The 27,465-nt window shown below is 38.4% G+C and overlaps 2 protein-coding genes and 1 pseudogene across 3 annotated transcripts in view; 2 read left to right on the forward strand and 1 right to left on the reverse strand.

Moving 5' to 3' along the window:
* NEMF (nuclear export mediator factor) overlaps positions 1-11,864 on the forward strand; it is a 48,832-nt gene extending 36,968 nt beyond the window's left edge. The window contains exons 23-33 of one of the 2 annotated variants that reach the window (XM_043919020.1): positions 18-294; positions 1,046-1,088; positions 1,237-1,286; positions 3,388-3,541; positions 7,847-7,924; positions 8,076-8,273; positions 9,498-9,530; positions 10,338-10,438; positions 10,537-10,580; positions 10,663-10,742; positions 10,995-11,864. In XM_043919020.1, the coding sequence (XP_043774955.1) occupies positions 18-294; positions 1,046-1,088; positions 1,237-1,286; positions 3,388-3,541; positions 7,847-7,924; positions 8,076-8,273; positions 9,498-9,530; positions 10,338-10,438; positions 10,537-10,580; positions 10,663-10,742; positions 10,995-11,072 (1,136 nt within the window). In that variant the 3' untranslated portion in view covers positions 11,073-11,864. The remainder of the gene's footprint in view (positions 1-17; positions 295-1,045; positions 1,089-1,236; positions 1,287-3,387; positions 3,542-7,846; positions 7,925-8,075; positions 8,274-9,497; positions 9,531-10,337; positions 10,439-10,536; positions 10,581-10,662; positions 10,743-10,994) is intronic. The other variant, XM_043919021.1, reaches the window with a different exon arrangement.
* Positions 11,865-12,240: 376 nt separating this feature from the next.
* KLHDC2 (kelch domain containing 2) lies at positions 12,241-26,827 on the reverse strand. Its single transcript, XM_043919023.1, has 13 exons — positions 25,777-26,827; positions 23,176-23,255; positions 21,385-21,502; positions 16,394-16,509; positions 16,014-16,095; positions 15,767-15,850; positions 15,174-15,254; positions 15,038-15,096; positions 14,519-14,628; positions 14,044-14,116; positions 12,924-13,011; positions 12,779-12,831; positions 12,241-12,550 (listed from the first exon to the last, which is right to left on the reverse strand). Exons 1-13 carry the CDS (start codon positions 25,927-25,929, stop codon positions 12,427-12,429), a joined length of 1,221 nt encoding a protein of 406 aa, XP_043774958.1. The 5' UTR covers positions 25,930-26,827; the 3' UTR covers positions 12,241-12,426.
* LOC122706054 lies at positions 17,280-17,403 on the forward strand (annotated as a pseudogene).
* Positions 26,828-27,465: the final 638 nt, after the last annotated feature.

Below are 27,465 nucleotides of genomic sequence, written 5' to 3' on the forward strand. Positions count from 1 at the left end.
TCCTTATTGTAATTTAGCAGATGGGGGTGAAAGTAGCAGTGAAGAAGATAAAGACGAATTACATGAAACTCCTGTGGAAGTGGAGCTCGTGACTCAGGTTGACCAAGAGGATATTACTATTCAGAGTGGTGGCAATGAACTAAATGAATTAATTCAGGAAGAAAGCTCTGAAGATGAAGGAGAGTCTGAGGGGGTGGTAAAAGATCAGGAACCTGTTGGTGAAATTAAGGATGAAGAAGAGACATTACATTATCCTGATACTTCCATCGACTTGTCCCACCTCCAGTCCCAAAGGTAATTTCAAAGCCATAATTTTCAGTCTTATTTTGTAAGCTGGGAGTGATGACCTTATAAAAATAATGCCAAGATTGACTTCAGTGCTTTTACCCTCCGTTGTCCTACGATCTTACTGTCTGTTCACCATTTGATAAGGAGGTAGAACTCTCTTAAATTCTCAGGACACTGGGTAAAAAAATACAGTAAATGTGAAAGTTGCCAAACTAGATGAAAATAGGAACAAGTTAATGTTTATAAATTCTAATAATAAAAGGGCAATTACACTCTTTTAAAAAGGGTGTCTTAGTCTTTAATGTCTCACAGATCACTAGGTAAACAACACCATAGCTATAAAAACTTTATTATATTAGTAGTTAAGAAAGGCTTAGGAGTCAGACCAGTATTGAATCTTAAAGTGGGTCCTTAGGCGAGTGACTGAGTCTAAGCTTGTTTCCTTCTTGGTGAAAAGAGAATGGTACCCCTTCGTAGGGTTTTTGTGAAGGTTATATGCATGTAAAGCATCTCGCAGTGCCTGGCATATTATAGGTGTCCAATACATGTCAGCTATTTAAGAATATAAAGTGAGAAGATGAGCAATTTTTTTTAAGATGAGCAATTTGATTATACTTTTTCTAATTTTACCACATTTGAAAATGTATGGATAGCATTGCCAATAATTAATTAGGAGAGTAATATGGGAATGTTTGGGGGCTTTGTAACTGAATGCCTGTAAAGGCTTGTAGACTCCTCTTTCTGTTTGTTTCCATAGGTCCCTCCAGAAATTGGCTTCAAAAGAGGAATCTTCTAATACGGTAACATTTTCCTTCAAAGTGTTTTGAAGAACATCATGTCATTCTCAATAAATAAGAGTAATTTTCTTTTTAATTTTGGCTTTTGAAAAATTAACAGTAGTGATGTTATTGTTTGTATCTGCTTGTGTTTTTGTTTTAATTTTAATAGAGTGACAGTAAATTGCAGAGCCGGAGGCATTTGTCAGCCAAGGAAAGAAGGTAAATATACTTGTGTTATTTAACTGAAAAGCATCTATTTTTTATAACTGACAGTTTGGTTATGACAGATCACTTGGCTGTTATAAAGATCTCATTAACATTACCAAGATTTAGCATAAATTTTGTTTTGTTCTTTACATTCAGCTCTGATAGGTTTTTCTCTTTTAAGGGCCCCGTCTGCCACTATAATCAGATAGGTCAAGTAACACAAAACAGACCTTTTATTAAATAAATATGTATGGTAATAATTGCAGTATATTAAATAGATAGGCTGATTCTGTGATACTATTGACAGAAGTGAAGACGAATACAGGCATACCACATTTTATTGTGCTTTGCAGATTTTTAATTTTTTTTAACAAATTGAAGGTTTATCGTAACCCTGTATGGAGTAAATCTGTTCGCATCACTTTTCCAACATCATTTGTTTACTTCATGTCTCTGGATCATATTTTGATAATTCTTGCAATGTTTCAGGCTTTTTATTATTAATTGTTCAGGTGATCTGTGATCAGTGAACTTTGTTTCTATTGTAAAGCGATTATGATGCACTGAAAGCTCAGGTGGTGGTATTTTTTTTTTTTAGCAGTAAAGTATTGATTAAGGTATATACAATTGCTTTTTAAAGATATATTGCTTTGCACACTTGATAGACTACAGGGTAGTGTAAGCATAAATTTGTATGCACTAGGAAACCAAAAAATTCATGACTTGCTTTACTGCAGTATTCACTTTATTGCAATGGTCTGGAACAGAAACTGTAATATCTCTGAGGCATGCCTGTACTGAAATTAGGCAGTTTTTATGTAAGAGGAAGACTTGGGGGTTTTCCCCCATCTTTTTTTTTTTTCTTCTTTAACATAACAGGGCGTAGAAGGCAGACAGAAAAAGATAGAGTGAAGGGGACAACTGAGACAACTACTGCAGGGTGGAAAAGACGACAGCTGGTGAAGCACTCCAGAAAGAGGCCCTAGATTGGAATGGATAGTAAACCCATTTGTTTGATAATCTTTATAAATTATAGAAAACTGAGTGCTGATATTTATGAGTATGGTATTATGCTAGATATTATGGTAGAATACAAAGAGGTAAAATTAAAAGTTTGTGCCTTCAAGAAGCTTTTGAGTCCTGGATTCAAGAAATAGCCATAAATCTGTAAACAGTGTTATCTGAAAGTGATACAGTATTTCAGGAATAAGAATTTTTTGTGCATTGAAGTGTTTTGGGAAATACCATCAGAAGTTTTTACCTTGAAGATATAGTTGCATCTTAGATAATGCAAGTTAAGGTCAGAAACTTCAAGGAGAATTAGTATGATCAGAGACGGGGAGGTGATAGGTATTTGGAAGTAATGTTGAGGGTGCTTTGGGGAAATGGATAAGTAGATTGAGGTGGAAGGAACAAAATGTTCATGTTTGTGAACTGATAGATGATAAAATTGGCAAAGTGAAATAGAATCAAAAGTGGAGAACCTAGAATAACAAGCTAAGTGTTTTAGACTTATCTTAATAGTGATGTGAAGAGGACTTTTGGACGATTTTGAATGGAAATGTGACATAGGTAAACAATGGAAAATTAATGTAGAAGTTCATGTAGAACAGATTATGGGGGAATATGGAGGAAGTCTGGGTGGTAAGTGATAAGGACTTGGACTGGGGCAGTGGCATTGGGAATGTGATTGCACAGTAATAGGATTTTCCTTTCCTCTTTATTTTCTAAGATCCATTTTTTCCACTAACAGACCCACAAATGTTTTACTGAATATTTAACATCTGCCAAGGCCATGGTGATACAAAGACTACAAATCCCTTTGCCTGGCCATCAAGGTGTTGAGGGACTGAACGTGGCTACTGAATCAGGATAAGTCAAGGATGACAGTGTGTTGAGCCTGGATGCCAGGAAGAATCATAAATTCATGAGAGAAAATTTTTTAGCTTTTTCTTGTGTGATGACTTGCACTCCTTTTATACTGTAGCCTGGTGATAACAAGTTAAGCAGAAGGCATGATCTCATACACATTCCCTTCTGCGTATCATTTTTTTAGGATATTAAGAATTTGGAATTCTAAGATTAAGATATTTTTCATTTCATTTATATTTAGGGAAATGAAGAAAAAGAAGCTTCCAAATGACTCAGGGGATTTAGAAATGACAGAAGGAAAGGACAAAGAAAAAGAAAATGCTCTACACATTGAAACTCATCAGAACACAAGCAAAAATGTCCCAGTTGTTCAGCCAATGAAACGAGGACAAAAGGTAATATTTAGTACTATATGATTCACAAGTAAAGTTTTGAGGTTCCTTTTTTAAAGTTTAAGTGAAATAGAAAAATAATCTTGTGTGACTTCTTTTGAAAATTAGTTGAAAAGATAGTGTTTAGGAGCATAGAGATCACTCTCTGTTCTTTTAAGACCATCTATACAGAAACTCTCAAGTTATGTAGAAGAGGAATAGGAGATTGATTTATTTGCCAGAGACACTTAGCTAAAAACTGGCAGTGCTGATCTGATAATTTAACTTAGTAGTTTGTTTTTCAATTATTAATGCAATTTTGGTTACAGTTCTTACCTATTTTATAAAGATAGGGGATGAAGAAAGACGAGGTATAGACTATACTTTATTTATTTATTTTTTTTTTAGACTATACTTTAAAAAATGTAGCTGTGTAGAGATTATGAGCTGATGTATAGGTATATCTTTAAGAAAATTAAATTCTTTTGAAAATTTTTTTTTTAATTTAGTTTTCTTCTGCTATGGAGTTTTTTATTTTTGGTTGTGCTGGGTCTTCACTGCTGCTTGTGCTTTTCTCGAGTTGAGGCAAGCAGGGGCTACTCTCTAGTTGCAGTGCACAGACTTCTCATTTCAGTGGCTTCTCTTGTAGAGCACAGGCTCTCGGCATGCAAGCTTAAGTTGTGGTGCACAGGCTAAGTAATTGCGGCTCATGGTCTCCAGAGTACACGCTCAGTAGTTGTGGTACATGGACTCAGTTCAATTCCTGGACCAGGGATGAAAGGGGGAAAAAATCAATTCTCCCTGTATTACTACGTAAATTCAACGTGAAGTCATTCAAAAAAGAATTGAGATTTTTAATTAACATTTGAAAGTTCATTTGAAAGAGTACATACCAGAGAATAGTTAAGGGAATCTTGGAAAAGAAGATGAAGGATGGATCTCCTTACTAGGTAGTAAAATATTTACTGTTAGACTTTCTAAAACAGAATGGTATTAACATAGGAACAGCCAGGTAGAAAAGTGAAGCAGAATAAAATCTAGACACAGAACCATAAATTGTGTTTTAAAGGGTATGAAGCATTCAAAATTAGTGGCTAGTCATCTTTTAAAAAATCTGGCTTTAAATCTGGTGGAGAAAAGAACCATCAATATAACTCAATATAATTGAAAGAAAGGGCAAATTGCAGGGTAGGGGGTAGATCAGAGAAATGTTTATGTAAACAAGGGGAATTTTTTCACCCATCAAATTAATAGATAATGTGTATTCAGTCATTCAGTACAAGTTTGAGTATATACCATGGGAATTCCAATCAAGAGTCCTAACAGTGCATTTACCCTCTGACTCAGCAATTCTTATTTTTAGTCATTTATCTTAAAAAAAGTCGTAAGTATGCACTAAGGGTATTCGTCCAGCTGATAGTATTAAGCAGTTTTACTTGAGTATTTAACATTTCATCTACAGATGAAGGAGAAGGCAACGGCACCCCACTCCAGTACTCTTGCCTGGAAAATCCCATGGACAGAGGAGCCTGGTAGGCTGCAGTCCATGGGGTTGCTAAGAGTCAGACAGGACTGAGCGACTTCACTTTCACTTTTCACTTTCATGCATTGGAGAAGGAAATAGCAACCCACTCCAGTGTTCTTGCCTGGAGAATCCCAGGGACGGGGAGCCTGGTGGGCTGCCATCTGTGGGGTCGCACAGAGTTGGACACGACTGAAGCAACTTAGCAGCAGCAGTAGCAGCAGCTACAGATGAAATTTAGGCAGTCAGTCTGCAAATAATGGCTTTGCTTTTCTTTCTCATGTTTCTTGTTCTGACTCAAACATCAGGACAGTGTGGCATAAAAGTAAGAATAGCATGCCTCTTTGTTACAGTAATACATTAAAGGGACTAATTCTAAGATTTTTAACATTGTAGTATGTTTCTTGTGGGTTGTTGGTAGACATCCTTTACAAAGGGCTAGTTTTAATAATCATGAGTTAAGTTTTACTGAATGCCTTTTCTGCGTCTATTTTTCTCCGAGTGAGTTCATGTGTAAATTACACTATAAAATCCCCTAATTCTGTCCTTGCCTTGTTTGGGTATCTGGGTGATACCAGCTTCATAAAGTAAGTTTAGTACTTTTCCTTTTTTATGCTCTCTAGTGCTTTGTATAAAATGGAGATCATTTGTTCCTTGAAAATTTTTTTTTAGCAGTTGGGCCTGATGTTTAGGGATATCTGGCTTCCCTGGTGGTTCAGATGGTAAAGAATCTGCGTATAATGCAGGAGACCCGAGTTCCATCCCTGGGTTGGGAAGATCCCCTGGAGAAGGAAATGGCAATCCACTCCAGTATTCTTGCCTAGAGAATTCCATGGACAGAGAAGCCTGGCTGGCTACAGTCCATGGGGTCACAGAAGAGTCAGACACGACTGAGCAAGTAACACTTTCAGGGTAGGTTTTTAAGTACTTAATAACTTTCTTTAGCGATCATAACTCCATTCAGGTTTTTTTTTTCAAAGTTGGTTTTCCCAAGCTATATTTTTCCAAAAAACTATTCTTTTTGTTGAGTTTTCCATTTCTTGGTTCAATTTATTGGTAATAGTTCATTCTATTCTCAAGTTTTTTGTTTTGTTTTTTGTGGTGTAACATACATATAGTGGGCTTCCCAGGTGGCTCAGTGGTAAAGAATCTGCCTGCCTGTGCAGGAGACGCAGTGGACCCAGGTTTGATCCCTGGGTTGGGAAGAGCCCCTGGAGGAAATGGCAACCCACTCCAGTATTCTTGCCTGGAAAAATTCCATGGACAGAGGAGTCTGGCAGGCTGCAGTCCATGGGGTCTCCAAGAGTCGGACATGATTCAGTACACATGCTACATATGTATAGTAATATGCAGATATTTTGCTTTTAGTTCAGTTTTTATATGCACATATATCTGTGTGAAACCAACACCCAGAACAAGACCCTTGAATGTTTATATTACTCCAGAAAGCTCACTCTTGCCCCTTTCTAAATAGTAGTCCCACCAGAGAAAAACATGTCTTAATCACAATAGATTATTTTGCCTGTTTTTGAACTTTATGTAAAAAAGCAATCATCCTTTATATATTCCTGTCTTACATCTTTCACTCAACCTTGTGAATAATCCATGTTGTTGTAACAGTTCACTTGCATTGCTAAATAGCATCTGCCAGTTTCTGTCTACTATATTGTTCATCATTGAAGACCTGTATCTTTGAGATTCACAAATACTCATTTCTGTCCTGTATAGCTACAAGTGGAAATGCTGGGGTTATAGCGCACATGCTGTGTTTGACTTAGTAGATATTATCAGTTTTTTGGAGTACTTGTACCAATTTCCCACCAAGCTGTGTATCCGAGTTCCAGTTGCTTTACATCGTCACTTTCATTTGGTATTGTTGGGGTTTTTCAAGTCATTCAAGTGTGTATATACTGAAATCTTAATTTGGCTTTTAAAAGTTGGGTTGTCCAACTTTCTCACTGATTTATAGGAGTTCTTTGAAATCCTAAATACATGTCTTTTCTTGGTTTTCTGTACTACAAATATTTCTCATGTTTTGTGACTTGCTTTTTCACTTCTGTAATTGTTTTTTGATGAGCAACATTTGTCAATTTTAATGAAGTCTGATTTGTCAATCTTGTATAGTGGTTTTTTGTGTGTGTCTTATTAAATCTTTATGATTTTATAAATTTGTTATTTGGGTCCTAGCTAAGACTAGTCAAGATGAAAGCCTTTGGAGGTGAAGCCTATGTGTCTATGGTTTTAAAAACTGGTCGAGTGATTTGGATGTGTACCCAGAGTAAAGAATCAGTTGTTTAATTGATGAAATCCAAAGTATTAAGAGTCTCTGCAATAAATAGCCAGCTAAATTTTGCTGCCCCATTTCCTATTATGTGTATCCTGATGACAACCATGTGTGATGACTAGCTGTTACTACTCTGTTCTGTCTTTACATTATAATCTTGCCTTTCCTGTATTCCCAGATGCAGTGAACCTTTCAGTTCTGCTTTATTTCTTCCCTTTAGTTCTTGCTCAAGCTAAGAAAAAGTCTTCTTTCTCTAAATTATCTTAGATATAAACTTGTTTGCATTTAGACTATTTTGCATTAATTTATTCTGTGTATCTTTTTTTCCACAAGATGGTCAATTGTTTGAGGGTGAGGACTATGGATTATCCATCTTCAAAGACTCCATATTGGTTGTTAAAGTGGTGCCTTTTTGGTGTTAACCATTTTGACAGAATTAGAGAAGTGCCTTTTCTTTACATACATGTCTTAACATTTTCTTACTGCTGAATTTTTCCAACCAAAAACGTTTTTTATTTTGTAGAGTAAAATGAAAAAAATGAAGGAAAAATACAAGGACCAAGATGAAGAAGAACGTGAGCTCATCATGAAATTGCTGGGAGTAAGTAACATTTAATAATAAATTTTCATTTGTTTTTCAAGGGGCATCCAGACCACTGCCTATCATATGCTGTGCATTCAGTACTTCATTAAAGAACTGACAACACTGAAAATACTGTCAGCATTAACTAACTGCTTTTCCCTCTATGAAGTCTGCAGGTTCGAACAAAGAAGAAAAAGGGAAAAAGGGAAAGAAAGGCAAAATAAAGGATGAACCAGTGAAGAAACAGCCCCAGAAACCTAGAGGTGGACCAAGAGTTTCAGACAGCATAAAGAAGGAAACTCTATCCCTTGAAGTTACCACTCATGAGTTACAAGACTTGGCTGTAGATGATCCACATGATGACAAGGTAAGGCCACCACACACATGGGCTTTTGCTTCTTCATTAGGATGACCAACGATCTCAAGGTTCCCAGGACATGGGATTTACAGTGCTAAAATAAAACCAGGGTGAGTGGTAACCCTATTCCTAATGGGAAGTTACCTTAGAAATACAGCCTAAAAAAAAAAAAAAGGAAAAAGAAATATAGCCTAAAAGACCTAAATTTTAATTGCCGTATATAAAAAATGGCAGTGTTGGTTAGCTCCTAAAAAGTTTATCATAAGCCATTAGGAAATTTTATGGAGAAACTAGATTCTGGTGGAAACTTAGTTAAAACAGATAATTAGGATTATGTTGACCATGAATGAGAAATGAATTTGCACTTTTCTAGGTTTTTCTATAAGAATATATACTGTATTACATGATGTCAAATGTGACTACACAGTGTGAGATGTTAACATTTTTCCAGTTAAGATAGTTGCCTAGTTCTATCAGCTGAGTACAAAAGTCTGGCCTTAATGTGTATCTTCTTGCAAGAATATGTACATCTTTTTGAAATTCTGAACGAAGGATTTATTGTTTTATAAATTGGTTTCATTTTGTATTCATGGGGTATTTTGTGCTTCTATTCATGGAGTTAAAACTGGTTGTATGTGTGCTCCATTCAGTGCAGGTCGTGCTTACAGGGATCCTAAATGTATTCCTGTTTTCTTGGTTCCCTGAACAGTGTTGTTTAGTAATATTAACTCACTTTTTGTCTTCAGATTTTTATATTACTTACTCTGTAAACCTTACAAATATTCATAACTGTTAAAAGAATATTCATAATTATCAATGGGCTTCCCTGGCAGCTGAGATGGTAAAGAATCTGCCTGCAGTGCAAGGAGACCTGGGTTCAATCCCTGTGTGGGGAAGATCCCCTGGAGAAGGAATGGCAAGCCCTCTCCAGCATTCTTGTCTGGAGAATCCCATGGACAGAGGAGCCTGGTGGGCTGTACAGTCCATGGGGTCGCAAGGAGTTGGTCCCAACTGAGTGACTAACACTTTCATTAGCATATATTCTGTGGAAGTCTTTTTTAACTTTAGGGCACATCCTTTTTTCTTTGAATGGCATCGCTTTCTTATATATTAGACACATGTATGAACTTAATCTATCTTATATTTATCAGTTTTTCTCTTCATAGATTTTAATGGTATAGCGTTTCAATTTAAGTTACAACTGACTTTTAAAATTTTATATATTTGAAACAGGAAGAACAAGATCTAGACCAACAGGGAAATGAGGTATGAATTTGTGTTTGGGTTCATACTACAACACTGACTGCAATCTGGGTCCCACAATATCTGGCACACAACTTCTAGCAAGAACTTTAAAAGGCTAAAAAAAAAAGACCACAAGCTCTGGAGTAACACATTCTTGTGTTTGAATCCTAACTCTATTACATATAACTACAACCTTGGAAACATTTTTCTTTGTGCCTCAGTTTCCTCATCTGAAAAACGGGATATACTTGCCTCTACCGGGAGAGTTGTGCAAGAACTAAGATAGTATACATAAAGCATTTAGAAAAGTTCATGGCATATAGTAAGCACTAACTGTACCAAGTGTTTTGTCCTAAATCTAAATTTACTCATGTTGTTAGATAAATATAGGCAATCTTCTAGGCAGCCCACAAAATGGGAACTCTAAGAAGCCCTAGAATTTCTCCTTAAGAACAGGCATGAGAGATGACTGTTCTAATCCAGTTTCCCGACTTTGACATCTTTAACATTTGGGGATGGATAATTCTTTTTTGTGGGGAGTTGTCCCATTCCTGGCATCTACACTAATAGATGTCAATAATATTGTTCCCGCCCCCAACCCTGCTTCAGTTATGACAACCAAAAATGCCTCCCGTTTCTCCCTTTCTCTTAAATATATCTAAGTGTCATTTTGAAAATCGTCATTAAGCTCTGCTTTATATATAGCCCCAAAGGGTGAAATATTATATATCAGAAAATGATAAAATGTATTGATTGTTTTATTAGAATTTTCCTATTTTAGGGCTGGTGTAAATAGCTTTTGTAATTGTTTTTGTTTTCCCTTTTTAGGAAAATCTGTTTGACTCTTTGACAGGGCAGCCACATTCTGAAGATGTACTACTGTTTGCCATTCCAATATGTGCCCCATATACCACCATGACAAACTATAAGTAAGTCATTATGAGTTTACTCAAGCAGCTGCCACAACATTGATGTATGAATCATTTTGTAATCTCTGTTTAGTAACACATGCAATTCCTTTTTAAAGATACAAAGTGAAACTTACTCCTGGAGTTCAGAAAAAAGGAAAAGGTATTTAAAATCTTTTTGTGAATTATGATTTTAAACATTTCTTGACTGAACAGAAGTAGATTCTTCTATCTTCTGCTTACAGCTGCGAAAACAGCCTTGAATAGTTTCATGCATTCCAGAGAAGCAACAGCAAGAGAAAAAGACTTATTCCGCAGTGTAAAGGTAAAGTATTCCTGTAGAAATCTCTAGAGATTGGTGGTACAGTTAAATATGAGCAGTTATAATTTTTTTATTTTTGCATTGTTAGCAGATGGAAGCTGCAACTATTAGAAGACTGCTGTCTTGCTAGAAACAATATAAAATAAAAAATTTCAGATGAAAATTTTAGAAATGCCATTCTTTTGGCAGCAGAGGACATAGAAAGATCATAAAAACGTGACTGTGAAAATATTCAGCCTTTTTTTTTTTTTTTAGGACACGGATTTATCAAGAAACATTCCTGGCAAAGTGAAAGTGTCTGCACCCAATCTTCTGAATGTAAAAAGAAAATAGCTGAAATGAAATCCTAAAATATTTGAGAAGAGTCAGTTTTATAGCCTTTTGGAAGTTCAAAGATGAAAACATCATGTAACAAGACTTCCACATTTAAAAGTGAACTAACATTGCCTTGCTGTATTCGCCAAAATGACTTGGTTTTTTTCCAGTTTTATAGAGAGGAAACACTATGATAGGGTTTCCTAAAATATTTGTGGACAGCAAATGCTAATTGTAAACAACTGCAATTATTCTACATTTTCTTGAAATTTGGAAGGTTAATAGTAAGTATTCATTTCATGTTGTAAAGAAATGGAATAGTGAAGTGGCTCAACTGGTTAGACTACTGACCTAGTAGTCTACTGTACATAACATCTAATATATCTATTACAGGCCAATCGCAAGTTTTGTTTTTCCTGGTGGGGGCTGGGGTGGTTATACATTTAATAAGTCTTGAGGAAGTAGACTTCTTCTGCTTTTACTCATATTAGACTAGATTTTAAATACAAATCATTCCCGTGACTTGGCTTAAGATAACACCTAGAAGAAATTGGTGTTGATAACTTCCACGCATTTATATAATACCGTTACTTTTCATCTTAATTTCTTTCTTGTAATCTCATTCAGCTTTGTGTCATTTTATTTTCCACCTCTAGTAATTATCAGTAGCATGTTACTGATCTTAACCTAAGAGTATCTTAACCTATAATATTATAAGTGCACTTTCAGGTTTACCACTAAAGACTCATGACCCAGCTTTTTTCTTCTGTCTCCTAACAATGGAGAATAAAGTCATACATTATTTCCATTCTTTATGAGCTATAAAAGCTGTTGATTTTAAAACAATTCAACAGGCTGCCTTGAGTCAACATGAGGAACTCCGCTTGCCCCGGCCCTTACACCAAAGCACTGGGGTCAAGGACTGGACGGCCGTTGGTCCTTGAAAGGTTTCTTTCACCAGCGTAGTCCTATCAACAACCACTTTATGTAGCCTACTGTTTTAAATTCAACATAATAGACTACTCATGCCATTAAACAAACAGCTAAAATATTAATGTCTTTAGAAAGTAACTTGACCATTTTGATAGTGGTAGGAATAATTAATACAATGTTTCTACAGATATAGACCCTGATGTTACCAAATAGGAAATAATCATTCCTTTGGGTAAAAAGCCCAACTATTAACTTCTGCTGTTAAATACATTTATTGTAAACTTTAGACACAAAAATAGGTTCTCTAGGCCATTCACATGCACATTAAAACTAAAAAGCTGCAAACTACAACAGTGTATATAATTATACAAATGATTTCACTCTGATGTTTACAGAATTGCTGTCCATGCAAGTGATCAGAGGCATTATCTGTGAAGCCTTAAGATCCAGAAGTGTTGTTACTACCAAACCTCTGATTAACACTGTGAAGTAAGTGTTTTGGAAGGCAGTTCCATGAGTTGGCTAACATTTCTTTAAAGCAGATGACAGCTTCTAAACTTAGCCTGCAAGTGGACAAAGAAAAATAATTTCACTTTACTGTTTAGAAGTATATTCACTTGAAAAACTACCAAAAAACAAAAAGCACTTTAAAGATTTTCACAGGAACTGGATAGTTTTATCAATGAAAGTTTATTATTGCCCTTAAATTATCCATAAACCTATTTTTTCAAGAACACTAATAAGTGTTTAAGAAACAATTTAAAATATGTACCAAGTAAAAAGTTACTTACCTTACAAGAGATTTTGGTTGAACTGAAAATATAAGTATTTCGTTACTGTGTGCCTGAAAAACAGACAAGAATACATTAAAAGTACTTAACAAGAAAGTTTCAGCAATAATACGAAGTGTCCTTTAATAAAGGGTGGTGTACTTACAGCTCTGTGATGGACAAGAAGGTTATTGGCACACCCTCCAAACACAATTACTTCTCCTTCATCACTGGCACAAGCTGTATGCCATAATCTACATTTAAAACAAGAACTTGTTTGAAGTCACCCCAAAGACCAAATTGATGATTTATACTAGAGACTAGAGATGATGAAATAAAGACTAAAGGTCTTTAGCGCCGACCAAAACATAAAATTGAGACACAGTTATCTCAAAAGTACAAAAAGCTAGAAAAATCAATGTCTTTTATCTGGATATCATTATCTCTCTGGTCCATTCCTAATTTATGCAATGAGGAGTCTGAACTGAACAATCTGTTCTCTTAAGTTTTTATGAGCAATAAAAGTCTTTGGGAGATGAGTGGTATATGCCCTCTCCTTTTCACAGTCAAGGTCAGTTGTCCTTACACAAAACATCTGAGGAATGTTTTACTCTTACTGAGTAAACAAAGCATCTTCAGGCCTGACTCTCTGGAAAGAGTATTTGTGCCGAAAGGCATCCTAGTGGCATGACTATACTACTTAGGTTAGAGGCATGGACAAAAATGCAAGCTAACGTTATACACATGTGCTTTGAACACCAATTCTGACTATATCATTTCCTTTTAGCAGTCTCTGTAACAATTCTGAGATAAGAAAAGTAGCAGTGTTCTAACAGGTTCTTTTTGGACAATTCAACTTCCTAATATTTGTTATACAGTGTAACTGTACATTTGATTGAAAGTTCTTGATTCCCTCACCCTCAAAGATTCTTTAGGGTTTTTAATTCTCTCCTAGAAGAGAACCAGAAGTTCCTTTTTCAAATGAAAAATCTAGAAACAGTCCTACTCTGGTAAAGAGCTTTAGTATAAATTTTAACGATGTCAGTATTCTGATGAAGCAAAAAGCAAAATTCAGCCCTGTTTTTCATGCACAGATGATGAAAAAGAAAGTACTAATACTAAGAACATTGGTTTTCTTTCAAAAGGTATGATGCTAAACCTTAATGAATGCTAGGGTTTTTATGAGGAAGTGAATGCAGCCAACTGAATTTTCTCATTCATTACCAGTCTTATACATCTCTAAGGACCTTACTCAACCTAAGAACTACCTTTTAAATAGTTCATACCTTGGTTTTTCAGTATGGGGATGATTAAACTGTATCCATTCATTTTTACTGATGCAGTATGTCCAGGCATCACCTGATTAAAGCAAAGAAAAAAGCATGAAGTGTGTTATTCTGTCAATGTGACACTGATATTTAAAGAGTTCAGCTTTAGTAAAAACAATAATAAATCAGATTTTGAGTAGATACAGAAAGTATATTTCCTTTTTTTCCCTGCAGTTAGGCATGTAAGCCCTTTTCATGTTACAGCCATTTAGCACGGCAAAGAGCTCTAGGTAACTTTTTTTTTAAAACTGGACAGATAGATGTGTCATATGAAAACAATTCTATGTATATTATAGGATCAAAATTAATACCAAACCTTCTAACTATCCCTATAGCCCTCTGATATACCTAAAATACTGATTTTTTCCAGCTATTTATATATTACTTATGAATGACATATAATAACTGTTTAAAATATTTTAAAAGTACTTACTTAGTGGCTGTTTATCAGTGGTAAATCCTCCAAAGAGAAAGAGATGATCTGAAGAAACTGGTGTTAGTGAGTGCCAAGATCGGCCAACTGGGCATATGCCTTGTGGAATTCTGAAAATGAGAGCTAAGTTACAATATCTGCATTTAAAAGCCACTACTGTATTTAAAGCAGAGAAATACTGAAGTTTTCTTTAAAATTTTATATGGAATTTTGAAGAGACTTTAAAAAAGGCTTCTTGATATTAACAACTACATGCTTTTCAATGAACTATTTCCTTGGAATGAGGGTCAACGTTAGATCTTTTCAACAAACACTGAGCACATGCTATGTGCTAGACATACAGTTATGAGAACTTAAAATTTAAAGATTCCCTAAGGATTTAGTGATCATGTTTACTTAAATTCATTGTTACTGAAAAGGAAAGCAGGTATATTATGTACTAATAATAGAGAGTAAGGGGAAAATCCATTGGAATTTTTTTGCAAAACTTTCCTAAATAATTATCTAAATGATACCTACAGTTCATTCCACTCCCATGTATCCAGATTAAGATAGTGAAGGTCATTCATTCTAGCATCCTAAAAAAGGATAAATTAACTAGTTATCTTTCTGAGTAACTGAAAAGCACATCTTTGAAACTGTTTTATATACTCACTCGGTATCTGCCTCCAAACACAAAGCCTTTGTTTCCAACAGCTGCACAGGCATGGGCAGCACGAGGTGAAGGTGGTTTACCCTAGTTGTCATAAAAACAATAATGAATAAGTGAACGTTTTATAAATACCAGAAGTCTTTTCTGGAGGTGGGATAGAATGTGCAGAACACTTGAGCTCTTAAGCTGAAGTGCAAACTTGTAATAAACAGCAGTACTGAAGGCTGACTACCAAAACTGGGAGCTTTTGGCAAACATTACTGAATGGGCTAGTTAATAGAATGCTTACTTGCTTTACTTTTCTTTTAAAATAAAAGCTAGCACATTATATGACACCGTGTCAGAGGAAAAAGATATCTAACATTTGAGTAATTTAAATCCCAATCCAGCACTAGGTCATTTACTTAATTACAGACAATACCACTTTTAACAGTTATTAGATGACAGATACTGGGCTAGTCTATACATTCATTAACTTTTTAGTTTTAGACTCCTTGGAGAATAATGAGCTGTCAATTTTACACCACTTGCAAACTGCCCTTCTCATTGAGGCAGCTTTGCTTTAATAATTAATTCATTATTTTTCAGTAACTCACAGTAGTTATAGGCTGGCTCCAGATAAACGTTTCAGTGTCTAAAATATGTACATGATCATTCCATCCTCTTGGATGACTTGAATTCTACAGAAAGTAAGAAAGAATCTGAGTTAGTTTTCACAAATAATGTTTGTAAAACAACCTTTGGTTTATTAACAGGGCAAAATGAACAAAGCTAATAGCAAACTAAGTATATTATTTCAACAGACTAAGTAGGCCACATATGCAAATACGAAACTTCATTTACCCAAAAAGATGTTTCATCAAATTCAAAAGTTCCCAATACTTTATCTTCAGGTAAATATCCATACCCTCCAAAAAATATTAACCTGTTTGATAAAAAACCAAGACATTAAAAATTCAAACATCCATAGGATACAAGAGATTTTTTTTGTTTTGTAATATTCCATGAGCTGAGAAGGCACACGAGTATATAAAAATACTTATTCAAATAATAATGGCTAATATGGCTAACAACGATGTCTTAGGTGCTTTGACGTTAATTTACTTAATCTTCATGGGCCTTCAGAGGCATGTTACATGATTACAATGGTTATTAGCGAAGGATACGTGAATGGCAAAGTACTTTCCACATAAAAACCCAAACCTATAGTGCTGCTGACTCACTTGTTTTTATATACCCAGACACCGAGTTTGTCCTTTGATGATGGAGGAACTCCTTGGCAGTCAATTCTTTCCCAGTGTAATACTCGATCCGTGGACCTTGAATCCAGCATGTAGAACTGCCAGAAGCAATGTTAAGATTTTGTTACATGAAGGAAATTCAACCATGGCATTTAATGTTATTGCACTTATGCTAATAAGAATGTCTAATTCAGTACTACTAAAAGTATAATTGCAAACTGGCTGCCAGTCTGCAAAATGTTACCTAGTCTGAGTCTAGATAAGAAATTTCTGCCAGAATGTAAATTACCTAAGTCACTGTGCACCTTGTTTGTGTTCAGCCTATTTTTTCCCCCATACCACTTTCTGGCTGAAAGATTAGAAAGTGTGTTAATTTACTACATTCTTTGCCTGAGATAGGCACTTTGAATTGTACTGATCTAATTTATGTATATTGGGATGGTATTACCAAAAAAAAAAATCAAACTTAGCAATTCATATTCAAATTCAATTTAACAAACATATAATTAAGTGCCCACTTAACTCTAGGAGCTAAGGATAAATCTTAAAAGATTAAGTATTCATTTGTCTTTCAGAGGGTTCACATCCAGGTACTTACATTTAAATAGTCAATAAGTTAACTTCTTTTTTTTAGGCTCCTAAAGCTTCCTCAACCCTACTCATTTAACTATTAACCATTTCTCTGACCACTCCCCTTTACTAAAGCCACAACTAGTCTTTCCCCCAAGTTTCCTCATGTTGTGTCAAAGTTAAGTTTTCTCCCCTTTGACCCTGAAAAATACATGGCTCAACTATAACCTACAGCAGTGCCTCACAAAACCTTTTAGGCACAAAACCCTTTCTTCCAACAAAATCTTAAGCAAACGCCTAAATATAAAAATAAGAACCTGAAGAAATGGCTTCTCTGTTTACAACATACCCAACAAAAATCTGGGTTCACTGTGAGAACGGGCAAAACTTGTGGCTGTCCTATGAAGAAACAGAAAACACATGCTCCCCTGCACCTCCACGTGCTGCTGGGCAGGACCAGTGTGACAGGGCTCAACACTGAAAGAAAAGCTACAGCATCTAGTGGGGAAGTTCGCCACTCAGAGCGTGTCGGGTTGATGCATGGGTGAGCCATGAGTGGTGTCATAAAGGCTTTTCTCTGGATGGCAAAGAAGAGAAAAACAGATTCCAACTACATGCCATCTGGAAAAGGCAAAACTATGGAGACAATAAAAAGACTGATAGTTAGCAGGAGTTTAGGGGGGGAGAGGAGATGTATACACAAAGTACAGAAGTTTTCATGAGCAGGGAAATACTTTGTGTGACATTATAATAATGGATATACGTCATACTTTTGTCCAAACCCAAAGAGCATGCAACACTATTCATTTAATTAAAGTGAACTGTGATTTACCTTAGGGTGAACTGTAAATAAATAAATAGGTGGAGCTACAATTGTTAAAAGGAAGGAGGAAAAGGGTGGTGTGAAGCCTGCCTAACCCTATATACTTCTCTCACAGGTGTTCCAAAGCATCCCCCCACAAATCCCTAGAGTTCCTAGGAGCACAGTTTGAAATCTGAAACCAGTTCAGCCCACATGCTCCATCTATACCAAATCACTTGGCATTTCCATAAACCAGACATATCTGCTTATAACTCTGCATCTTGGTACCTATATATCTTGCATAATACCCCTTCCAATTGTAGTATGTGATTCCACTCAAGCATCACCTCTTGGGTTAACACTTTTTGTTTTTCTGTTCCTCTGTCCTACCAAACACAATGGTAAGGATTCTTTTTCAGATTCAACAATATTTACTGAGCTATTACTATGAGCCGACTCTGTTTCTCTTTATGCTCCTGAAATTGTTTATGTATATGTGTTCCGTCTAGAATGTGAGCTTCTAGAGGTGGGGACTGTATCATTCATCTGTCTCCAATGTCTAAGCAAGTGCTCGCAGTAAGGTGCTTACTAAGTTGCTAAATAAACGAATTTTTTTAAAAGTGTCTACATATATCACTGAAACAGATCAAACAGGCAAGAGTGAATGGTGACATTTTAGGAATCAGCGAACTAAAATGGACTAGAATGGGTGAATTTAACTCAGATGACCATTATATCTACTACTGTGGGCAAGAATCCCTTAGAAGAAATGGAGTAGCCATCACAGTCAACAAAAGAGTCCAAAATGCAGTACTTGGATGCAGTCTCAAAAATGACAGAATGATCTGTTTGTGTTCAAGGCAAACCATTCAATATCACAGTAATCCAAGTCTCTGCCCCAACCAGTAATGCTGAAAAAGCTGAACGGTTCTATGAAGACCTACAAGACCTTTAGAACTAACACCCAAAAAAGATGTCCTTTTCATTATAGGGGACTGGAATGCAAAAGTAGGAAGTCAAGAAACACCTGGAGTAACAAGCAAATTTGGCCTTGGAGTATGGAATGAAGCAGGGCAAAGGCTAATAGAGTTTTGCCAAGAGAACACACTGGTCATAGCAAACACCCTCTTCCAACAACACAAGAGATGACTATACACATGGACATCACCAGATGGTCAATACCAAAATCAAATTGATTATATTCTTTGCAACCAAAGATGGAAAAGCTCTATACAGTCAGCAAAAACAAGACTGGGAGCTGCCTGTGGCTCAGATCATGAACTCATTGCCAAATTCAGACTTAAGCTGGAGAAAGTAGAGAAAACCACAAGACCATTCAGGTATGACCTAAATAAAATCCCTTATGATTATACAGTGGAAGTGACAAACAGATTCAAGGGATCAGATCTGATAAGAGTGCCTGAAGAACTATGGACGGAGGTTCATGACATTGTACAGGAGCCAGGGATCAAGACAATCCCCAAGAAAAAGAAACGCATAAGGCAAACTGGTTGTCTGAGGAGGCCTTACAAACAGCTGTAAAAAGAAGTGAAAGGCAAAGAAGAAAAGGAAAGATACATCCATTTGAATGCAGGGTTCCAAAGATTAGCAAGGAGAGATAAGAAAGCCTTCCTCAGTGATCAGTGCAAAGAAATAGAGGAAAACAATAGAACGGGAAAGGCTAGAGATCTATTCAAGAAAATTAGAGATACCAAGGGAATATTTCATGCAAAGATGGGCTCAATAAAGGACAGAAGTGGTATGGACCTAACAGAAGCAGAAGATATTAAGAAGAGGTGGCAAGAATACACAGAAGAAGTATACAAAAAACATAATCATGATGGTGTGATCACTCACCTAGACCAGACATCCTGGAATTCGAAGTCAAGTGGGCCTTAGGAAGCATCACTATGAACAAAGCTAGCGGAGGTGACAGAATTCCAGCTGAGCTATTTCAAATCCTGAAAGATGATGCTGTGAAAGTGCTGCACTCAATATGCCAACAAATTTGGAAAACTGAGCAATGGCCACATGCAACAACAGACTGGTTCCACATCAGGAAAGGAGTACGTCAAGGTTGTATATTGTCACCCTGCTTATTTAATTTATATGCAGAGTACATCATGAGAAATGCTGGGCTGGATGAAGCACAAGCTAGAATCAAGATTGCCAGGAAAAATATCAATAACCTCAGATATGCAGATGACACCACCCTTATGGAAGAAAGCAAAGAACTAAAGAGCCTCTTGATGAAAGTGAAAGAGGAGAGTGAAAAAGTTGGCTTAAAACTCAGCATTCAGAAAACTAAGATCATGGCATCTGGTCCCATCACTTCATGGCAAATAGATGGAGAAACAGTGGAAACAATGACAGACTTTATCTTTTGGGCTCCAAAATCACTGCAGATGGTGACTGCAGCCATGAAATTAAAAGACGCATGCTTCTTGGAAGAAAAGTTATGACCAACCTAGACAGCATATGAAAAAGCAGAGACATTACTTTGCCAACAAAGGTCCGTCTAGTCCAAGCTAGTAGTACGGTTTTTCCAGTAGTCATGTATGGATGTGAGAGTTGGACTATACAGAAAGCTGAGTTCCAAAAGAATTGATGCTTTTGAACTGTGGTGTTGGAGAAGACTCTTGAAGAGTCCCTTGGACTGCAAGGAGTTCCAACCAGTCCATCCTAAAGAAAATTAGTCCTGAATACTCATTGGAAGGACCAATGCTGAAGCTGAAACTCCAATCCTTTGGCCACCTGATGTGAAAAACCGACTCATTGGAAAAGACCCTGATGCTGGGAAAAATGACTGAAGGCGGGGAAGAGAAGAGGATGAGGTGGTTGGATGCCATCACCGACTCAATGGACATGAGTTTGAGGAAACTCTGGGAGTTGGTGATGGACAGGGAGGGCTGGCGTGCTGCAGTCCACGGGGTCTCAAAGAGCTGGACATGACTGAGCAACTGAACTAACTGAACGTATATTACATGCATCTTTCTGACTGCATCTGTCTTGTACGGGCCTGAGAAAAACATGCCTTTTTCCTATTTGGGCAAAACATAGACAAAAGTCTGAACAACAGTATCTTATGGTGCCATGTTATAGGAATGTTAGTATATGAAATTTTGTCAGTGTTAATTTCTCCTTACAGCTTTTTGAGTTGTGGCCAGTTAAATTTTACTGTGTGTGTTAGTTGCTCAGGTGTGTGCAACTCACTGTAATTCCATGGACTGTAGCCTGCCAGGCTCCTGTCCATGGGATTCTCCAGGCAAGAATACTGTAGTGAATAGCCATTCCTTTCTCCAGGGGATCTTCCCAACCCAGGGATGGAACCCAAGTCTCCTGCACTGCAGGCAGATTCTTTACCATCTGAGCCACCAATACCCCACCTCGCCCCCCAAACTGCATCTTGTTTTTAGTTTACTAATATTCATCTAATACTAAAGCATTTTATTAATAAGAGAATAAGTAGCTGCAAAGAACATATCACAATCAAGTACAAATGTTTTTGAACTTGAACAGGAATAAACTGGGTTAACCTTAGAAATCTAAAGTGGTCTGAAAAAGAACAAAATTACCTTAAACCATCCTTACACACACTAACCTTATTCGTATTGCCTCTTGAATGGTGTCCTCCAAACAAGTACAGCACCCTGTCCACACACACGGCACAGCTTCCTGACATAGAAGGAGGAACATCACCCTCAGTGTTAATTTTTTTCCTGAGAGGGAAAGAACTGAATGTAAATAAATTTCCCCAAGAAGAAGAAATGCAACAATGTATCCATTCTTCTAATTCTATCCCCACAATAAAAGGAAAAAATAAGGTGTGAGTAGCCATGCTGAGGTCTCTTCTAGCTCTAAAATTAATTAGAAGAATGAACTTGTCCCTTCCACCCCCTCCACAGGCTGTGCCAGCAGGCACTAACGTGACAGCATGGGAGGTTCTGAAAGCCTACATGTCATATATCACTCTAGGAGCAAACCATCTTAACATTTCTCTAACTAAATTGTTTGCTTTTTCTAGTTACTTGACCATAAATGATGGTTTTGTTTTTTGAGTGGGCCAAGAACCCAAAGGAAGAAAACTTCAATATCTCAGTCCTGACAGATTAATAAGTGTTTTTTAATTCAGTCACCGTTAGCCATTCAAATTAGTCTGATTCCAACCTTATGTAATACTACAGACACTCAGGTAGTGTCTACTATAGGCCAACCATTCCTCTGAGTGCTCTTTACCTGTTTTAACTCATTCTAAGTCTAAAAGTAAATCTGAATCAAAAGGTTAATTCTAAGATTCAGAATATTAATATGACATTCAAGCGTTTCTGCTCCTAATATCGCTTCATCTGTGTTAAGCTTTATGTCTGTCTGTTTCTGGCTGTGCTGTGGCACATGCTGGAGCTTAGTTCCTCGACCTAGAACTGAACCCGTGCCCCCTGCAGTGGAAGCATGGAGTCTTAACCACTGGACCACTAGGGAATTCCCAATTTTTAAGTTTTGATAGGCTGATTTTGTAAAAATTCTTTATGGGGTTGAATTTTCTTTTTTAATTAAAGTTTCCCCATTAAAGGAATACAATTGTAAATGTCCAGTTCTCTAGAAAAAGATCATTAAACAGCTAGATTAACACTGGCTATATGCAAAAATAATCCTGGTTTATTTTCTGTTGAACTCTTAAATCAAGTGGAACTAGTATTCTCCTACTTCTGAGATCTCTAATGAGCTAAAATATATAACAGACTAAGTTTTCATAAAGCAAACCATGGGGAAAACTACTTTCTAAATCCTCAAACCCAGCCAACCCAGCATTTTGAGAATTCATTAATTCTGCTAAGAATGTACTCGAGTATTACTGGTATGAAACTGGCAAAAAGTCCTTTCAGAATAACCCCAGTTTGCATGGATGGCAAATTTAATTTTGTTTTTAAGGCAAAACATGCTAACTCAAAGAAATGTGCATAGAAATTTTAATATTAGAACTCATTAAAATAGAATACTACCTTTATTTCTAGCAAATACAGTCTAGAAATTCTTCTCACATTCAAAATACATAACAAGACATAACATACTGAATATACATATGGAACTTTTATTGTATTTCCATTCCAGGATCTGAAGCCTCTACCTCTTAATATTGCTATAATACTTGACACAGTTCTGAATAGAAATTTCTTCAAGGGTCATAAAAGCATCTAGTAACTACTGAAGAAATACAAAAGTATTTAAGCTTAGAAGCTAAGCTAAACTAGTAGAATACTGTTTTCAAAATATACAGCTAGGTTAGCATCTTTAATTAAAGTGCTTTTATTCAGTAGTATGGGTTTTACAGAGTATGTTTTTGTTTGCAACCTTATTTGGATGTTCTAGTCCCCCTCTTAATATGCACAGTTACCATCTTCCAGTCTCCATGTTGTAGATCCAGAGTTCTTCTCTAGGCAGATAGAAGTCATATAATCCTCTGACTTGATTACTCTAAAACAACAACAAAAAGTTGCAAATACAAAAAATAACTTGTATTCTAAAAAGGCACTATTGTATATTTTTTCACATCTATCTCATTTGAGATACTGAGAGTTACAAGAAGTTAAACAGGTTTCAACAATTCTATGACAGGTACAGTTCTCCCTACCCCATGCCACATACTCAAAGTAATGCTTAATATAGACAGGCCTCAATTCAAATTCTTGATACAGCAGTTGCAATGATGCACGAAGTTAAGAGCTCTCCAGGTAATCTCTAAGGCCACTTTATCCTCAACACTCCACGCACCAAATCTGAGTTACATGACCTCATGGGAGATTATCTGTGTCATGCTGGCAGGCTAAAGAAAGTTCAACCTTGAAAGCACCTGATCCACACTAACAGGCCAGACGTTCTTCCCTTTTACCCATTTATTCTCTACCAGGAAGCAGAGAGGGCAGAACTGCAAATATCAAGTCCTTGTACAAAATCTTTAAGTTCCTTGTTGTGCTCCATTTCCCTTCAGATCGAGCTTACTATATGCCAGAACCAGCGAAGTGCTATCCATGGAGTGCTACATTTAATCCTCACAACAACCATAAGAAATAACTGGTGTAGGTTTCTCAGAGAAGTTGCCCACGGCTACTCCGCAAGGAATGGTGGAGCCACAATTCCAGCCTCCTTTCTCTGAATCTGCAACTTCAGCCACTCCGCCTGACCCCTCCAGACTTTGAACCACCCTGGCCACCTTCTGGACAAGGTTGACATACAGTAAACAGCTGCAGTTCACTAGGAATGGGTGTCAGAGTCACAAGCTTGAAAAACACACAGAAGAGAACATCTGGGCATGTAAACATTTCTCTTTCCACTCCACCACTTATGAAACAAAAACGCTGGCAGCAAGATAGCAGGTTGACCCAGAGTACGTCAGTCTGGCAGGAGGAGGAAAACTGACTTCTGTGTATGAAGCTAAGGTTTATTGAAATCAAAACAATCTCCCAAGGGCCTCCGCTGTGTGGTACTCTTAGGGTTGTAGCCAGAATGTGGAGGGAAGCCTGTTTGAGAACTACAAACTTACTTCACTAGTTACGCTTCTCCACCCCGCCTCAGCCCTGGGCATCCAGGCCCTTCACAACTCACCTTCAGAATCTTCCACCTGCACAACCCTTTTTCTCCCCTTCTCCCCTCACCTTCCCTCTTCCTACTGACGATTAACAGTTTTATTTTTCTCCAAGGCAATTATTTACATTTTAAGAAAAGTCACCCAGTACCAGCCACCTTGCTCCTACCAAATACCCTCCTCTGAACACCTATTCATTGGAGGCTGGGGAAAACATGTCAGATAAATTAGGATTAGGAAAAAGGAACCAAAGGAAGTAATCAAGACAGCTTTCCCCCAGCTATCTTTTCAGAGTCATCTCAAAAAATGGTCACATCAACTGTAGCATAAGCTAAAATCTATTACCAGAATCACCTAGTGCTTCTAAGTCATGGAAGGCACTGCTGTCCAGGACTAGATTTCTAGCAAATTAAAGCGCGGGCAGATCATTTTTTTTAAAAAAAGGGACTAAAAATATTTCTGGTAAGAACAGATCCAAACCACCCCAGCAAATGAAATAAGACGATTCTAGAATGTGGAGTGTTATTAAGAAGCTCTAAAAGCAAAAGGGCAAGAGAACTAGTGAGAAGGTTTAAATAGGAGGCACTTGGGCAGGATTTCCAGACAGAGGAAAAGAGAAGAAACACAACTACATGCTCTCAACTGGTAACTAATCATACTGGTTCATGACTAAGGGTCAAAGGGCTGCATTCTGTAGTTAAAAGTTGTTACTGTTGATCTTTTTTTCTTTCCGGTTATTGATACAAATTTTCCATTAATTTTCTTTATAGGAGTTTCATGTGAAAAATCTCAACCCTTTCTCAGCTGCAACCAAAAGGAAAATAGCCCCGAAACATTCGAACAACACTAGGATGGCAGGTGCACAGGGTAGCCGGGACTCCTGAACCGGCGGGAAGCTTCAACAAGCCAATTCTTGCGGCCTTGGGGAATTTCGGTGCATATTCCCTACGCGGCCGTCTCCCATAACTGGGCCACGGGACCAGCGGGCACCGGACCCCGGCTCTGTAAGGGAGTGTGCTCCTAGGAGGCCCGATAACAAATAAAGAGTGACCTCACACACCGTCCCTTCTTACACCCCAACCCTTTAAATAAAAACACGTTTCGAGATCTCGCATCGCCCGCCTCGCCCTCCGCAGGTAAAGCTCGGACATCTAAGAGCGCGCTGGGTAAGCGCGGGCAGGGAGCGGGGAGCAGGCTTTGTAAGCAGAAGGCGGGCGTGACAACAGTCCAGGAGCCCTGGGACGGGTGGGGAGACCCGTGGGAAGATTCCCACACTCGCAAGAGAACGAACCAACCGGCGGAGTCGCAGCGCGGGGGCGCTGAGGCGCCCGGGGCGGCCACGCTGGCCCTTTCCGCCCGGCCCGCCGCCCCCGACCAGTAACTGCTGGCCGACGCCCGCCGCGACCCACTGACCTTGTAACCGCCCCAGACGAACATGTGGCGCCCGTCGCTGACGGCTACGTGGCCGCTGCGCTCGGCGGGGCAGGCGAGCTCCGCGGATTCGTAGCCTTCGTAGGCCGGCCCTGGGAGCTCGTCCTCCCGCAGGTCCTCGTAGCCATCGGCCATCTTGAGGCTGCACTTCGGTTCACCAGAATCCCCGCACCCGCGGAGGAGAAAAAGACAAAGGAAAAGAAAGAGACGCACGGCGGCGGCGAAAGGCTCGGCGTTACGGCCGCGCCCCGCCGCCCGGGCTTCTGTCCTCCCGGCCCGTCTCTGCGAGGACGGCCTCTCGCCGCCTGAGGAGGGCTTGCGGGCTGGGGGCGGCCAGGGCGCTGGGACGCGAGCAGGGCGGCAGGGGTCCGCCTCGGGCTGATACCAGCTCCAGCCCGTCAGCCCCGCCTCCAGCTCGCTTCTCGCCGCGGAGGGCCCTTGTTTACGCCGCGCTGGGAGCCGCCTGTTCCGCTGACGCCGCTCTCCGGGATCCGGAAGTGCGGCTGGCGCTGAGCGTCCCCAGCTCCGAGTCCTCCCGCCGCCTGCGCCTGCCGGGCCGGGGCCCAGAAGCTAAAGGTACTTCCAAGCACCTCCGAGCCTCCCTTCATTACGAGGAAATGCTGAATTAGCCAGACTCTTGCAAAAAAGTCTTTCTTCCCAAGAAGGTCTTGTGTGGCTGAAGGATATTCACAGCCCGGAAGGGGGTAGCAAATGGCTCAGCTAGTAAGTTTGAGGTTTCAGGGTCTCCAGAGTCGGTGCCCTCTCTTTCCCAGGACACTGGATGGGGGTGGCACCTCTACCCTCACGCGTGGTCCCAGGTGGCCGCAGCCGCGATTGCTGGGCGGCTTCCGGGCGGAGGCGCCGCTGTGTCGCGCGAGGCAGCTCCGGGACTGCGTGCCACCGCGATTTGCCTGCGGAGCGGATCGTGACGTCTCTTCTCGATAAGCTCTTTTGGTCCAGCAGAAATTTTAATTCAGTGCTGCATCCTCCACCCAGTTTGGAAAATTGTGCTTAAAAAGTGTTTCAGGAAAAAAAAAAAAAAAATCTGCAAAAAAAAAAAGTGTTTCAGAAATCTTCACCTCCCAGGCCTTCAGGGAGGAAAGGGAATCCTGTTCACACAGACGCTATTTTAGCTTACATTTTACATGACACTTTTCAATTAGATCAAGAGAAAATTAAGAATTATTGTGATCTAAGCTAGCCGGAATAGCTTAGTTAGGAGAGCGTTAGACTGAAAATTAAGAATTATTGTGATCTAAATTTGTTTCCTCACTTGTAAAACATTGAGACAATGGAATATTATTCAGTACTGGAAAATGAGCCATTTTTTTCAAGCCATGAGAAGACATGGAGGAAACTTAAATGCATATTGTGTGTTAGTTGCTCAGTCGTGTCCGGCTCTGCAACCCCATGAACCGTAGCCCGCCAGGCTCCTCTGTCCATGGGATTTTCCAGGCAAGAATACTGGAGTAGGTTGCCATTTCCTTCTCCAGGGGATCTTCCTGACTCAGAGATTGAACGCGTATCTCCCACATTGCAGGCAGATTCTTTACCATCTGAACTACCAGGGGAGCCCAAATGCATATTACTAATGAAATAAGCCAATCTAAAAAACGTACATACTGTATAATTCTAACTGTATAGCATGAAAAAGGCAAAAATATGAAAACA

This window comes from Cervus elaphus, chromosome 12, assembly GCF_910594005.1.
Source record: "Cervus elaphus chromosome 12, mCerEla1.1, whole genome shotgun sequence".
Classification (NCBI taxonomy): domain Eukaryota; kingdom Metazoa; phylum Chordata; class Mammalia; order Artiodactyla; family Cervidae; genus Cervus; species Cervus elaphus.